The sequence below is a fragment of the Ambystoma mexicanum genome, chromosome 9, assembly GCF_040938575.1.
Source record: "Ambystoma mexicanum isolate Mex_15411 chromosome 9, UKY_AmexF1_1, whole genome shotgun sequence".
Lineage (NCBI taxonomy): Eukaryota > Metazoa > Chordata > Amphibia > Caudata > Ambystomatidae > Ambystoma > Ambystoma mexicanum.
Genome location: NC_090931.1, coordinates 524120662 through 524135503, shown reverse-complemented (window position 1 = coordinate 524135503; position 14842 = coordinate 524120662). Strand labels below are relative to the sequence as shown.

Here is a 14842-nt window from a genome sequence, read left to right as displayed (position 1 = left end):
TTGAGTACCGACACCCTTGCTAGGTCCACTTGGGTAAATAATCAACGTGTGACTGTTTTCTGGAGAATGTGCAGAATGCAACTGTTCATACGCAGTCAACTCTGGTCCTTACGAGTGTAAACCCCCACCCCACGGAATTTCATTGTGTAAAATACCACAAATTTCTCTTCCTAAATCGCCACTATCGGAGCATCTTTACCCCCCCCTTAGGCAATCTTGACAAAGATTTCCAGAACTGCTTTTGATCATTCAGAGACAGGAGTCTTAATATTTCCCTGTAATAGATGAATATTGATATAGGCGACTAGCCCATTTTCATAGGAGTCTCCTGTATACCTTCATGTTTCACATAATCATCCATCATTACTGAGCACTCGAATTAAGTAATCCAACCACGCTCTTCATATGTTTTTTCCTTTCCCAGATTAACAGATCAAAATTGGTGTACTACCTAACCCCATCACTTCTAGAGCACTTAATAAACCAAAAGGGGCATTCAAGTGAAACCATATTCCTACATATTGTTGGGAAAGAAAATGAAAATAGACACCCGGAACCAGACCTACAGATAGACGTAATAGTTGGCCTTTCTACACATTTAAATTGTGTAAATACAGCTCATTTTAACTTTGCATGCATACCATTTACAGACCACTGTACTTCAACATCTACCAGAGTCCAGTTATCAGAATCTTCAAAAAAATACAACATTACATGCTACAACTTCGCAGATGATACTCAAATCATAATCAAAGACACCGAAGCCTATCAGTCAACCCTAATAGACGGTTTAAAAGAAGCCTTCAACTGGATGAATGCCAACAACTGGAAAATCAACCCAGGAAAGACAGAAATCATTATCATATCCAAAGACCAAGAGAAAGAAACCACCACCCCGTGGCCAAGGGAAATGGGAACCGCACCAACATCATCTAAGGTAGTAAAAAATCTGGGAGTCCTAATGGACGACACCCTAACCTTAGAACCACAAATAAATGCAACAGTCAAGAAATTATTTTTCCTCCTCCGCACGATAAGAATCCTACCTTTCCTCTCCTTCATGCACAAAACACTCACTATCGTCGCCCTCATCATGTCAAGAACCGACTATGCAAACAGCCTCTACCTCGGAATACCAGAATACCTCCTGAAGAAACTATAACGGATCCAAAATGCAGCGGCCGGACTACTCCTCAAACTATCCAGAAGAGACCACATCGCTCCTGCCCTAAAAAGACTACACTGGTTCCCAGTAAAACATTGCATCACCTTCAAAACAATGTGAATAAAGCACAGGGCAATCAGTGGACAAGGAGCAGAATTCCCACAAAATAAAAAAAACAATCTACAAGCTAATGACACTCCTCAGGTCAAGCAATGAAATCCGCCTGGAACTAAAACCATAACTTAAGAATAAACTTGGAGGCACCTCCTTCTGCCACTTACCTTCAAAAACCTGGAACAACATCCCAAAAGAAATAACACCAAAGATCACCTAAAATTCGGGAAATTACAAAATACCTGGCTCTTCAACACCACAGACTCAAACTGAAAACCAAAACAGAAAGGAAAAAGGATGACTAAAATGGAGAGGACACCGACAGCTCCCAGAAGCGATAGGGAAGTTTCCACGGCACCTGGACGGTTGATGCCGGGTAGAGTGAAACACAGGCGACACCCATGGAGACGGAGTCAACAACCCCAACCAACATCTTCAATCGCCCTTTAGGTGCTACCAGATACCACAGTGTTGTGGAATTGTCGGGATATTGGCACTCACCACTCTAGCTGAGTTGTGGACACTGGCAGGTGCAATGGCCATAAGAGCAGGAAGGGAGGACAGATGGGGCTGTGAGGGAGGCAGATGGAGGTGGGGGCCAGATAGGGACCTTGAATGACGTTTGGGCCCAGATCAGGACAAAGGCGCAGGGGTGCTCCCGCACCCCATCTGGTGAGATAACGCAAGCCCAGCACCTCAATTCACGATAGCGATGCCAACTAACCAATTCCACTAACAATTTCTCCTCTGCATACACCTCTCAAACTCCAAACCAAACCACCACAAACCTACAGCACAACAAACCGCACAAACTTCACTACATTGCACAAAAAAAAAAAAAAAGAAAAAAAAAAAAAAAACACAGACTCGCACAATAGTACACGAAGACTACCGGCCGCAAACAAACCAGGCCCAGCCAACGGACCCACCGGTCTCAGACCGCCAACAGCACATCACTGCTCTCTTGCACTTGTTCAGCTTCCTCCCACTAACTCACCCTCCCTTCCTCTTTCAGAGCCACCAGAGCGCCAGTGGACCACTCTGGTGGTGATTGTGCAGGGTACAAATGTCCTTTAACATTAACCAGTTGAGAGCAGAGTGCTGCATGAACAAGTAGTGCAGTATTTTACAAGTGGTGCAAATTTTAACCGGGCCAAGAATTTTATCGACACCTCAGTCTCCTATAGAACGTGTGTGCCAGTGAATAAAGGATCATGATATTGCATACAGTGTGTGTGTGTTGACAAAGAGGTGACTTGGGATTTAGCATTGCATAGCATAGGCATAGTGTAGTTTTAGCATAGGGACAAACTTACTAGGAACGAATATACTAAGCCCTAATCAGACTAATATAATTAGAGATTAGAATGGGGTTGGTTTTGGGGGCAAAATATGGGTGCAAACTGAGGGTACAGACAGCAGGCATGTTACTCTGCAGTGCTGGCTTGGAAAATAAAAAGCACAAAATGCAGACCAACCTAAAGTGTGGACGTGGAACTCTGAACACGATGAATTTGCAGAATCATTCTACCTAAAGCAGCCATCGTTCCAGCGCAGGAAATTTTAATGAAAAGGTTTAAAATATCTTTCCTGGGCTACCAAGCTCAACACTGTATCAGGTTCACTGTGAAGAAGCAGGGGGAGGGGGGGGTAAAAAATTACTGGGCTGGTTTAGGAGGGGATATTTGATTGAAGCATGACATGAAAGGAGGTGTGAAATTACAAGTGAAAATATGTTCTCTTTAGGCAGATAGTAAAGTAAAGGGCAGGGAAGCAAAAAAGGGAGTTCAAAGGGTTGAGAAAGAGGAGTGGTGTCAGGAACTGATCGAGAGAGTGGAGGAAGGAGGTTGGTGAGAGAAAAGGAAGAAAAGTTCTGGGATCCGAGGACTTGTTGGGTGGCTGCATGTGTGCTGAAAAGCTACAGTGTGCGGTCTATTCTGGGAGCTGGACAGAGAAGAAAGGAGGGGCTGCTCCAGCAGGCAGTGGCTATCACAGACCTGAATGAAGGAGAGGCAGCCAGGGTTATCGAAGACTTCCCATGCAAGCCGAGTTTCCTTGCTGAATTAGGCGAGAATGCCCTTTCAAAGCAATTATAACGGCTTAAGCAATTGATTAGCAGGATCCCTAACTTGGCTTGAGAAGTGTGATTTTAGGTTAAAAATAAACAAGATGACAAGCACAGATATTACCAATGTGTGTTTCCCTCCGAAGTGAAAGGGCCAGATATTCTAGGAGCAAACTAAGGGCAACGTAAGCCTGCCAGGATTTCTGATACATTTCAGGTGCCAGGATTTCTGATACATTTCAGGTTATAGATAGCTAAGTGTTTCCAGCCAAACAGTGAAGTGTAAATAAAATTACTAAGAGAGAAAATAGGGGTGGCTTTGAAGCACAATTGCATCACAAAATTGCAGGCCACGTAAGAGCAGTTGACATGTTTTTCTGTGCTGCACGCAGCGAGCCGGTCAGAAACAGCACATAATGTGTTTGTTTATTCATTTATAATGCGCACCAGACCTGGGGGTATCAGGGTGCAGCAGTTACAGAAAATGCAAGGCTTAAGTTAACAAGTTATAGAATATGAACAGGAAAGTTAGATACATGACAGGAATAGGTCAAAAAGTACATAGAACAGAAAATACAAATGTGGTGTAGGGTGCAGGTGTATATACAGATATGGTACAACAGTGTGCATTGCACATGAGCGGACTTCAAATGTCGGTAGACTTCAGCCAGTTGATGTAGTAGAGTCTAAAATTCAGATAGGGTTGCTCTTCTCCGATAGGATGTGGCAGGGAGTTCCAAAGTTGGGCCGCTTTGACGAGGAAGCTGCAGCCACCAACCTTTGAGAGCTTGAATCTGGGGATGGTGAGGCAGTTGGTATTGATTAGTCACATAGGTCTGGTGGAGGCAGAATCTGCCCTTCTTGATCTCAAAATCCAACTGGGAGACATTATGGACAAAAAGGCAAACCGGCACTGATCTGTCGGCTGCCTTTAATCTCATCAACCATGATATTCTCGGCAAGCAACTAATAAAACGCGGCCCACTTCTCCCCACAAGCAAGCCACAGCATGGATTGCGTCCTTCCTCAGAGGAAGGCTCATGAGAGTCTTCTCCGAGTGTGCCTCTCCCACCACTATACACTGGAGTCCCACAGGGTTCATGTACTGCACCTACCCTGTACAACATCTTCACCCTCCCTCTCTTCAATGACTTGGATCGGCGTGACATAGCCTACACAAACTATGCCGACGACACAAGTCCTACTCCCCCTAACCGGCATCTATGAACAAGACGCTGCGGCCTTAACCAATATCTACACAGCCATCCAAATACGGATGGCAGCCAACGGCCTTTATCTCAATGGGGATAAAAACAGAGATCCTCTTGGTAGGCACTAACGAAACACTCAAACACTCACACCCCCCCCACCAATATAGCACTTTCAACATCAACAATACCACTATTACTGCTAGTGTACCTTGACTCCTTGTCTATGACACGCCAGGTCAGTGCCATAGCCTACTCCGCTGCCCTCACCAAACACATCATCAACGCGGTCAAACCATTCCTGTCAACAAAAACTGCCTATCAATTGCCAGAGCCACAGTCGGCACCAAGCTAGACTACTGTAATGCCCTCTTCCTAGGCACCTCTGCCAAAAACCTCAACAAGCTCCAAGTGACACAAAACAATGCCCTCAGAGCAGCATTGAGTATTCCTAAAAGGGAACATCTCCCAGGCAAGGAAAGACGCACACTGGCTACCGGTTAAAGAACGCATTCTCTTTAAAACCATGGCTATTACACATAAGTGCCTGTCACTTAACGCCCATCCCTACCTATTCATCCAGACCCACTAGAGCACATCTCTCTAACCAAATCTATGTTCCCTCCTTCAAGAGGTCGAAGGCTGGAGATTCCAGCTTGCAACACCTAGACCCCAAAAACTGGAATGCCCTCCCCTCTGCACTCAGAAATGAAAAATCCTACAGAGTCTTCCGTAAAATGCTGAAAACCAAACTTTTCAACTAATCATGTCACTTCTCTGTAACCTGCAACACCCTCACAGGTGTTATGCTGTTCGTCTGTAACCAAAGAACACGCAGCTCCTCCACTGATGTTTATATTGTCTGCATTGTTGCTCCACCTATGTAAGTCTGTACTAAGCAAGCATTCTGTAACAGCGCCACGATGCCCCAGGGCCGCTGTTCGGTATACAAATTCAAATAAATAACCGCGTTGAAGGACTCAGCAAAACACAAACATAATAAAAATATTTATTACGAAGACCCCTGCGTTTGTCTTCCTACTGGTTCATGATATGAGTTGATAACTTGTTCCTTGTTTTACGTTAACTTATGTTGACGTGTACAGTGCACCGCTACCACCCAGGGGCAGTCTCCAGGTGCTCGCGTGGCTCTGCAAGAAAGAGGACACGTTTGGGTCTTGAGTGTAGAGGGATAGGATAGGTCCAGAAACAGGAAAACATGGCATCTGCGTGTGTGGGGCTGCATGCACTGGCTTGTTGTATGCTTAAGGGTGAGGCCCAATTCCTGGGTTGGTTGTTGTATGTGAATGTTTTATGTTAGGTGTGTTTTATGTGTACAATTAGCTGGTAGTTAAGGTTATGCGCACTGGCTTGTGTCAATAGGGGTAAGGGCAAGTGCATGGGATGATTGTTGTATGCAAGTTTTAATTATGTTGGGTGTGTATTTGTGTGTAGTTTAGCTAGCCCATGGGCGTGTATAGTACAAGGGAGGTGTGTAGGAGGGGAGCAAGAGCGGGATGGTTATCACATTGAGTACTCAAGTTCTTCTAGGTGGCTAATCTTCACAATTTGGTGTTCATAACCAACACAAGTATTTCCAAGTGCCTACACTTAACAGGAATGTAAAAACAAGCATTGGCAATGCCAACAGTTTGTGTAGGCATGGGAAAGGCACTTGCCAGGAATTGCCATATCGTTATTAACTGACCATTGATGCAGCAGGTGCAAAATGGTGCAGGTACCTAGGCCTCTAACAGCAGTGCCTGGCAAATGCCTAATATTTATATAAAGACAAAACCACTGGTCTAGCCAATGCTTGTTTTTATCAAGGCTTCAGTGCTAATAAATTGAGTGCTGAAGTCAGACCTGGTTAAGAATTGTATTACATCAGTAGCAGGTTTACATCTCCAATTAAATCATTAACGCAAAGGCTGCTTTGAAAAAACACTGACGGGCACTTAAAGTGCAGAGCTTGATAGTAAAGATTTATCAAAATTGAGCAAAATTAGTTCCTACGAGGTGCTTTGGATAGGAACTGGGTCGGAATGGTCACAAGGATTAGCACAGCCATGGACAGTCAATGGATGGGCAAATAATCAAACACCACCTACAAGATTTGTACATGTCCTCATATGCCATTTCTCCCTAGGTGTTTCGGCTTATAGGTAGCACTACCACCTAATAGCTCAAACAAATAAAAACACAAGTGCAAACAATAGTTGAACTATTGTGAGACAGTGGCACTGCAGCAAACGTATACAAACATCTATCATATTTAAATGTATGAAACATAAGCCTGTCTGACAACTTGGTCTTGTGTGAGCTTTGGGGGCATTCAACTGTTACGGTAGTTTAATGTTTGACCACTCTATGAAATAGGCTATTGTGTTGTGTTAGCATTAGCCATCAAGTAAAACACTTTTCAGATTGAAGTCCACTAAAAACATGAAATGTGAGAAAACCATACAAATAAGGAAACGTTTGAAAATACCTGCATCAAAACCGCATAAACACCTCTTGGAGCCCAAATTAAACACAAATAGCTGGTGCTTGCCAAACTCACTGATAAACCATATGATGAAATCAGTTTACTTGAAGATAGATGGCATACACTACATTGACATTCCATAGGATTCGCAGCATGCAGTCATTTGCAAGACCATTTGGTTTGGCAGTTAACACTGCAGAGGTGTTTGTTGTGACGGCTTTTGCTATGTGTTGCCGTTGCACGTTTCAGGGACACAAATCCAATGTGCGTTGTTCCTGTCCCAGGGTTAGGGGGAAGGGTGTTATATACAGACAGTTGCACTTACTACCTTTGGGAAATTGCCACTGTTAGGTAAGATTTGCACAGAACTGGTAAATCATCCTGACCTGGGTCAACCCCAGAACTTTGCTTTATTAGTGGGATATTGTTCATTAATACTTCAGTGAGTGGGTACCTTTTTCCACACTCAAATCTCTTTTTATGGGTGTCATTTTTAAGACTCTCCATAGTGTCGTTTGAAAGTTATCATCTTTAACAACTTATTGTCAATAAGTGCCTGTTGTTGCTGGGTTGCCCTAGAGTCTCCCCTTTTAACTCTCTTGTGCTAACCTTGAGTGAACTACAGTTCCCAAGGATAGAAAAGCTCTTTGGATCCCTTTTACATTTTGTTAAGTGAAACCAGCACACCCCACCCTTTTGTGGAGTGCTGGGGAGTTACAATGTATCCCCTTCCACATTAACACTGTGACAATTCTGTTACAGTGACAAGCTTACGTTCAATGGCTGGTGGCAGTGGTTTCATTATGAACTACCATGGTTTGCATTTACCGCAGCTGTTCGCAACTCCAGTAACACCAACCGAGGGAGCCATCATTATCAAAATGGCGGCGAACCATCTTTGCTAAAATTGTCCCCGGACTTCTTTGTTCGCCATTTTAGTGTTTATTGTCGTTTCTTCTTCCTCCCCCCCCCCCCCCCCCCGACATCCAGGGCGGGAAATTCCTTTGTGTAATTTGTATCTTTGGCTGGAGTCCCCTGACTCTCTGCCCAGGCTCCAGTCTGTCTGAGAGCAGGAAGTGAGGGAGGAGTCCAAAACTCGGCAGCCCTTTGTCTTACGCCTTGCTTGAAGGGGGGGGGGGGACAAATCCCAATGGGGGGCTGGCTATCCTGATTGGAAAACCAGACTGCCCCTTCTTGTAAAAGGCGGGGGGAAAATACAGAGGCTGTGCTGTAATTCCTGATAAATGCTGGAAGCTGAAGATATGTCGAGCATTGAAACTTAAACCGAAGAGGAAGATGAAGGAAAAGTGGCCGAGACGATTTCCAGCAACCAGAGAGCCTGCTCTGTAACCAGAGCCTGCTGCAGCCCTTCCTTCCAAGCGACCTGGGATCTCCGTAAATGACGACCCCGACCCAGAGCCTAGTGAGATCCACTAGACTCAAGGAGACCTGCATTTTGAGCCATCCCGTGCGTTGATGCGACCTTGCATTGTTGTAATACCCCAATACCCAGGGACCTAAAGCCGTCGGCAAGTGCACGGTCTTCCGAATTTCGAATCTCGCTGAAACTGCGGGCATCCTGGTGGATCTCCAGAGACACAAATAGAGTCTGAAAACTCCTCTCACCAGAGCCTTGGACATTTGTAACAACGAGAATTCAACCGCAAATTTCAGTCTTCTTCTGTGCTTCTTGAAAAGGCGCCAAATCCAAAAAACCGCATTCAGCTGCGAGGGAAACCTTGCATAGAGCCTTCTTCATCGATCCCTGCTGCAAAGTCCCTTCTGAGGTCTTGTTTTCAGTCTCCACGAAAAGGAATACACTGACCGGATATTTGGCTGTAGTCCCTGAAGTTCTCCAGCTGCAAAATCTTCTTCAATGCGGAGGTACTGTGTTGGCTTGGGTATGTACTTATCTTAAGCCCGTTAGGATTTCTGTGTAGCAGTGGATTGTTTTCGTTGATGGAGAGGCTTCTCATCCAGTGCACCCAGTCCCACGTCTAGAATCCTGCTGGGGGGTGGGGGTCTTCTGCGAAGCCCCTGGACCCTCTTCTAACTCTAAAGTGAAGTACTTACCCGTTTGCCCAGTTTTCCTAAGGAACTCTAAGAACCTATTCTGACACTGCCTGTTGGTCACTAGTCCTAGTGACCCCCCCCCCTTCTGCCAATGAGAACACTCATGCTCCAAGAATAAGGGAAAGACTTTCAAGGGATTGGGACTTCTGCCTAGAAAACAAAAGTGTTTTAAAAGTTACTTACTTGTAAAGAGTTGGTAACTAATTCTAAGAGTGAACAGTTACAAAAGTTCTTACTGATCTTGAATGTGTGAAGCACTATTCTTAAAAGTATGGTTAACATCTTTTCTTCCTTAGCAACTCTTTTGCCAGTCTAATAGAAAGTAGATGTGAAGGTATTTTACTATCCTGTGAATAGGTTGTGCCACTTCCCAAAAGTTAAGTGTTGGCATCACCAGATTAGTCCTTTGAGGATAATTGTATGAGTGTCCCCCAACTAGGTCTTGCTTCCTCGGACTTGCTAGTAGCCTGTCCTTAATCAGTCTGCATTGGGTTGTTGCCTACCTAGAATAACGATTACTTCTCCCCTTCTTTGGGTGGGTAAACAAAGTATGTGGGTTTTACTTGCCTTGTGTTAGCTGTGTGCCGTCCAAAATAAGTTACAAGAGTTACTGCTTACCTCAATCTGGGGTTCCCGGATTTCAAAAGCACCTGTAATTGTATATTACACCTTAGGTTTTACTCACCTAGTATAACTGTTTTCACAAAAGTAGTTATAGGTTTCTACTGCACCCAGAATAAGTGTTTCACTATTCACCAAAAGTATATTGTCCAGTTGACTAAGTGATTCTACTGAGAATCATTATACAACTGGAAGGGTCTACTGCCCTTGCATTACTGAGTGTAATTGGGAAAAGTAACCATTGGTTTTTACTGCCTAAGAATAGGCTTTACCTAGACTGAATGTGTATGAAAAGGTTTTCACTTCCCTAGAACTACTGTTAGGTACTTCAAATAAGGTCTATACTTGAGTCTGTGTACTTTCAAGTATAGTGTTGTGTTGTGTTTTTATATTGTAATTTCATATAATGTGTTAGTGCTTACCCCTAGATTTATCTGGGCCTACCTGTATTTAAATAAATCCTTTATTTTTACAATACATAGTGTTTCTTTGAATCATTTGTATTACAATTTCATTTGTACTGATTCTACAGCCCTCTCTCCCTCCTAAAATAAGCCTGGCGGCTCTGTCGACGCTACCATATACTCAGGTGGTACAGCCTTATACTAAGAGTAGAGTCCTGTACTGCCTCAGTTGAATGGTTTTACTAAGCCGACTTGAGAAAAACCATCATAACAGGCACAAACAAGCTCTGAACTGCAAAAGCCTGTTGCTCTGCAAACAGAGTCGATGCGAGCCTTCAACTGCAGATTGCACAGGGATCCGAGTCTACTTACTATGACACCGTTTAAATCAAGATTGCCTCTAAGAGTTGGATCAGTGATTGGGAGCAAAGGTGGCAGGAATAGCCCTTCCAAAACCAGTCTGCAGCGACTAGAAAGTTATGTATGCACTTCATGCACACAATACCTTTTTCTTAAACTGCGCACTGCTGCTGGTCTTGGAGGGAAGATTGGAGGCACCAAGCACAGTCTACTGCCAAACGTCCACATCCAAGTCACTGCGTGAGACACATTTGGATTTAGGTCAGTTTGAACTTTTGAGTTTAGAAAGCAGTTATTAACTTAACAGGCCTGCATAGCTAGGTCTGATCACGTGAAGTGCATGACAACCTAAAACACAAGTAACAATATGCTAATTTGTTAAACGTTATTCTCCAATTAATTAATATTTACAGGATTTTAATGCATTCATTTTTGTGCATCGACGATTGGCGAGTTTGCGTTATTTAATCTGACAGTAAACTGGTTGAGAAGTTAGTTCATTTCTGATAACCTATTTTAAGAGTTGTGTGGCACGAATTGCTTTTATAGTACATGTTTGGAAATTATGCAGAATGTTTATTTATTGCATTTGGTTACACGCCCAAACCCCTAGGTATCACAGCGTAGGTTACATACATTTTAGTAAGCTTGTACGGTTACATATATCTTGAGCAAAAACATTCATCTTAGTTATCTCAGTTACATGTTAGGCATCTTGGGCAGATACATACATCTTTGACATTGTGTACATTTAAATAGGTTGAAAAAGGACCGGTGGGTTCCACAAAATATTTGAGGTAAAAATCAGGTTGGGTTATAGAATTTGGGTTGGGCTTGTGCCGTTAGTATTTGTCAAACAGCCAAGTTTTTAATAGTTTCTTGAACTTCGGGAAGGAGATTTCATTATTAAGGTGGGCGGGAAGCGAGTTCCAGGTGCGGGGAGCTGCTATGGGGAAGCTGGTGTTACCTGCTCTGGAGGTTGTGAAACGTGGGATGTGGAGGTGTATTGGCGCTGGATCCGAGTGCTCTGGCAGTGGGTTTGCGAGACATGCTTTGGCTGAGACAGATGGGGGCGTTGTCTGTGATGCATTTATGTGTGATGGTAAGAGTTTTGTGGAGAATTCTAGCTTGTACTGGAAGCCAGTGGGAATCTCTTCTGTGCTGGGATATATGCTCTCTTCTGCTAAAGACCCGAGCAGCTCCGAGAGCTATGTTTCGAAAGAGTTGCAGTTTGTTTAGATTCTTTTTAGAAAAGCCTAAATAGTAGGACATTGCCGTAATCTATAATTGTTAGGAAGAGGGCTCTGGCAAGTGTGAGGCAGTTTTCGGTGGAGAGGAAAGGCCTTAGTGTGACGAGTTTAGATGTATATATCGTGGACGAGGCAAGTGCGCCAATATGATTATTCATGGTGAGACTGGGGTCAAGGTGAACTCCTAGTGTTTGGACTTAATGAGAGATAGCGATACGGGTGCGATCTATCACTATGGATGTGTAGTCAGGGTGGAGTTTGCCAAGTCTGGCTGGGTCGCCGACAATGAGGATCTCTGTTTTTTCTCCATTGAGACAGAGACTATTGTTAGCCATCCTGTTTTGGATGAGGGAGTACATTTTATTAATAGAAGCCGTGTCCTGTTCGATGTTATATTCATTTAAAGAAAATGAAATGTGGCAGAGAAAGGATGGCCAGTGCTTTAAGGAAGAGGATAAATGGCGGAACGGATAAAGCCCTAACTTAACCCATGTTCCTCGGTTATTTACAAACTTCTTGAATTCTTGCTGCATCCCAAAATACTTTCGCAGATTTACTAAACTTAGTTGGAAGTACGCACCGTAGTAGCTCTTGCCCAAGGATTTCCCAAATAACTACACTTATTTCTTTGTAAGGATAACAGCTATGTGGCAACTAGCACGGGCATTTTAAATTACAGCAAATATATGGGATTTGAGAACCTGCATTTGAATTGAGAGACATGCAAGTGACAAGTTTACGTTGCAGGTCATCACTGCCAGATTTCAGAAACTTTTGAACCGTGTATGTCACCCAACAACACAATTTAGGTTGCTCTCTTGGTGTATGCACCAATATAAAAGGTGGTAGGGTACGTGCTATGCTTGGCAAAGGAGAATCTTATTAGAAATGTTTTACCCGGTTAAATATGCTATGCGTTCTTTCAAACCTGCAGATTTTCAGCTGCACTGCATATTTCTTTCAGCAAGTGTTGTGACATACAGAGCAGCAATGAGCTCTTGCGATCTAATTGTTGAATCGATTATCCAAAATGAGGTCAGATTCTTCGGTTTAAAAGGCAGCCTTTCTGTGTATTGCAGGGCTCACCCCGTAAATCAGATGCCATTCGCAGTCGTTCATCCCCGACTGTCACTTATGACACATGAATCCCCGAGGTGTCACACTCTTCCCCGGGGACCTGGAAAACATCGTGAAAGCCTGAGAGTCCGGGCTAATTTAGTAGACTAAGCACGTTTGTATATATGCATAAAGACCCAAGCAGCGATGCTTTTATTGGCACGTCTTCCCTCCACCCCGTATCCACACATGTGGCAGTCCCCCACCCTCTTAACACTTCCCGCACTCACGTAGCTTTTTCCACATATCCCGGTGACACTCCAGAAAGCCTCGACGGATGGCAGCGCAAACCTCAACCGGTTCCTCGGAGTTGAAACCACGCTGCTCACGGATGGACGGCCAGAGATGACTCCTTGCAAAGGCAGCAGCCTCCCGCCCGCCGTGCCCATCACAGACGGCAAAGAAACCCACAGAGGAGGCTGCTCGTGAAGAGGAGGGTATGGGTTCAGGTTCTACAACCACTCGCGTAAAATCCTCCATATAACGGCGCCCGCCTTGGTCGCTGGAGACGCTGACTGCTATTGAAAATGGGGTGGCGCCCTCCATGCCCTCCTCCACCTCTTCCTGCAGCGGCGATCGCCGCTCTCCTGCCTGACAGCCCTGCCTTTGCTGGTCCAAGCGTACGACCGACAGAGTGCGTGATTTGGCAATTGCGAGCCGTGGCCAACGAGCAACCGCGCGCTGCTATTGTTTATTTCAGAAAAGTGAACACTCTCCACTCTATCTTCCTCTGTCCGTTTGTTGTTTGGGCATGCCCGTCTGTTGACGTCACAATCCAAAATGGAACCTTCGGATCTGGTGGTAGACATAGAAGAAATCTCACCTCTTCAGTGGCCTTTAATATCCTCCATCTTGGAGAGGTATGATTTCAAACACTAAACATAGAAAGCCTCATATACATGTAAAAAATAAAGTCTTATGAGAATAACTGTAGTACATTAACTCCACGGCCCTCTTCCTCCTCCCAGTACTTATGAGGTCCCTCTCAGGAATCCATTCCATCGTTTTACTAACCCCCATTAATGCCCCACACCTCCCCAGAGAGTACAATACTCCCACCCCTGCAACAAATTCGTTTTCATTTTCATGCCTACCTGCATACATGCCAACCCTCCTAATTTAGGCGGCAGACTGTTGTGGGTAAGGCATGCCATCGTGCAGTCACGAGTTGCGTTTTCTGTAATCACAGCACGTCTCTTGCTGTGATCATATATAATAAAAGGGGCAAGCGACTTCCTGCTCAGCAGTTACTTCTACCTTTAAACTGGCTCCCGTGTGTTTCGTGTGGCATGCATATAAGCTGGTCCTGGCCTCCCTGGAGCCCTTTTATAGTATCTCTTCTGCCGGTGCTGCCAGCGGGGAGGGAGATCAGAGGGAACCACATCATAGGCCTTCTGGTGAGCGGCACGGGAGGCACAGAACACGCGTCGCACCAGTTTGGAATCGTGCCCAAACTGCCTGCCTTCCGGCAAGGCGGGCCCTTTTTTTGCATCCCATGTCACAGCGCATGTGGGACGTGAGGCGGATGTAACACCCTTAACAACTGGTGATGAGGTTACCAAAGTGACCGTGTGTCATAGCTCTCACCTCACCCGCTTTTGGCGGGTGTCACCCGCCTTGCAAAGGGCTGACTCACCCGCCAAGCCTCCTGCACGCCATTCATTCCAATGGGCATCTCACCCGCCAAAAACAAAATCGGTTGATTTCACCCGCCTTTGCGAGACAAATGGTTGAGAGCTATGCATGTTTTCACCAGCCTCCACAGTCTGCACCAGGCCTGGCTCCTGCTGAGGGTGTGTAAAGACTGGTAGGGGGTGTCTGTACTTCCGCTCTCTATATGGTAGAGGAGAGGCACAGAAAACCCCAGCCAAGATTCTCTATTATTGGTACGTGGTTGAGCAATCAAGGCCTAGCTTCTCAGGAGGTGATGCAGGCTGGTTCTTAAGTACAGTGTAGTCCCCGAACCCCCACAAAGGAA

The 14842-nt window shown here is 44.9% G+C and overlaps 1 protein-coding gene across 1 annotated transcript in view; it reads right to left on the bottom strand.

The window, feature by feature from the left end:
- The window catches only part of PPM1D (protein phosphatase, Mg2+/Mn2+ dependent 1D), a 265517-nt gene extending 251839 nt beyond the window's left edge, over positions 1 to 13678 (bottom strand). Inside the window, exon 1 of the mRNA XM_069615075.1 lies at positions 13095 to 13678. Coding sequence (XP_069471176.1) covers positions 13095 to 13410 — 316 coding nt within the window. The 5' untranslated portion in view covers positions 13411 to 13678. The remainder of the gene's footprint in view (positions 1 to 13094) is intronic.
- Between the last annotated feature and the right edge of the window lie 1164 nt (positions 13679 to 14842).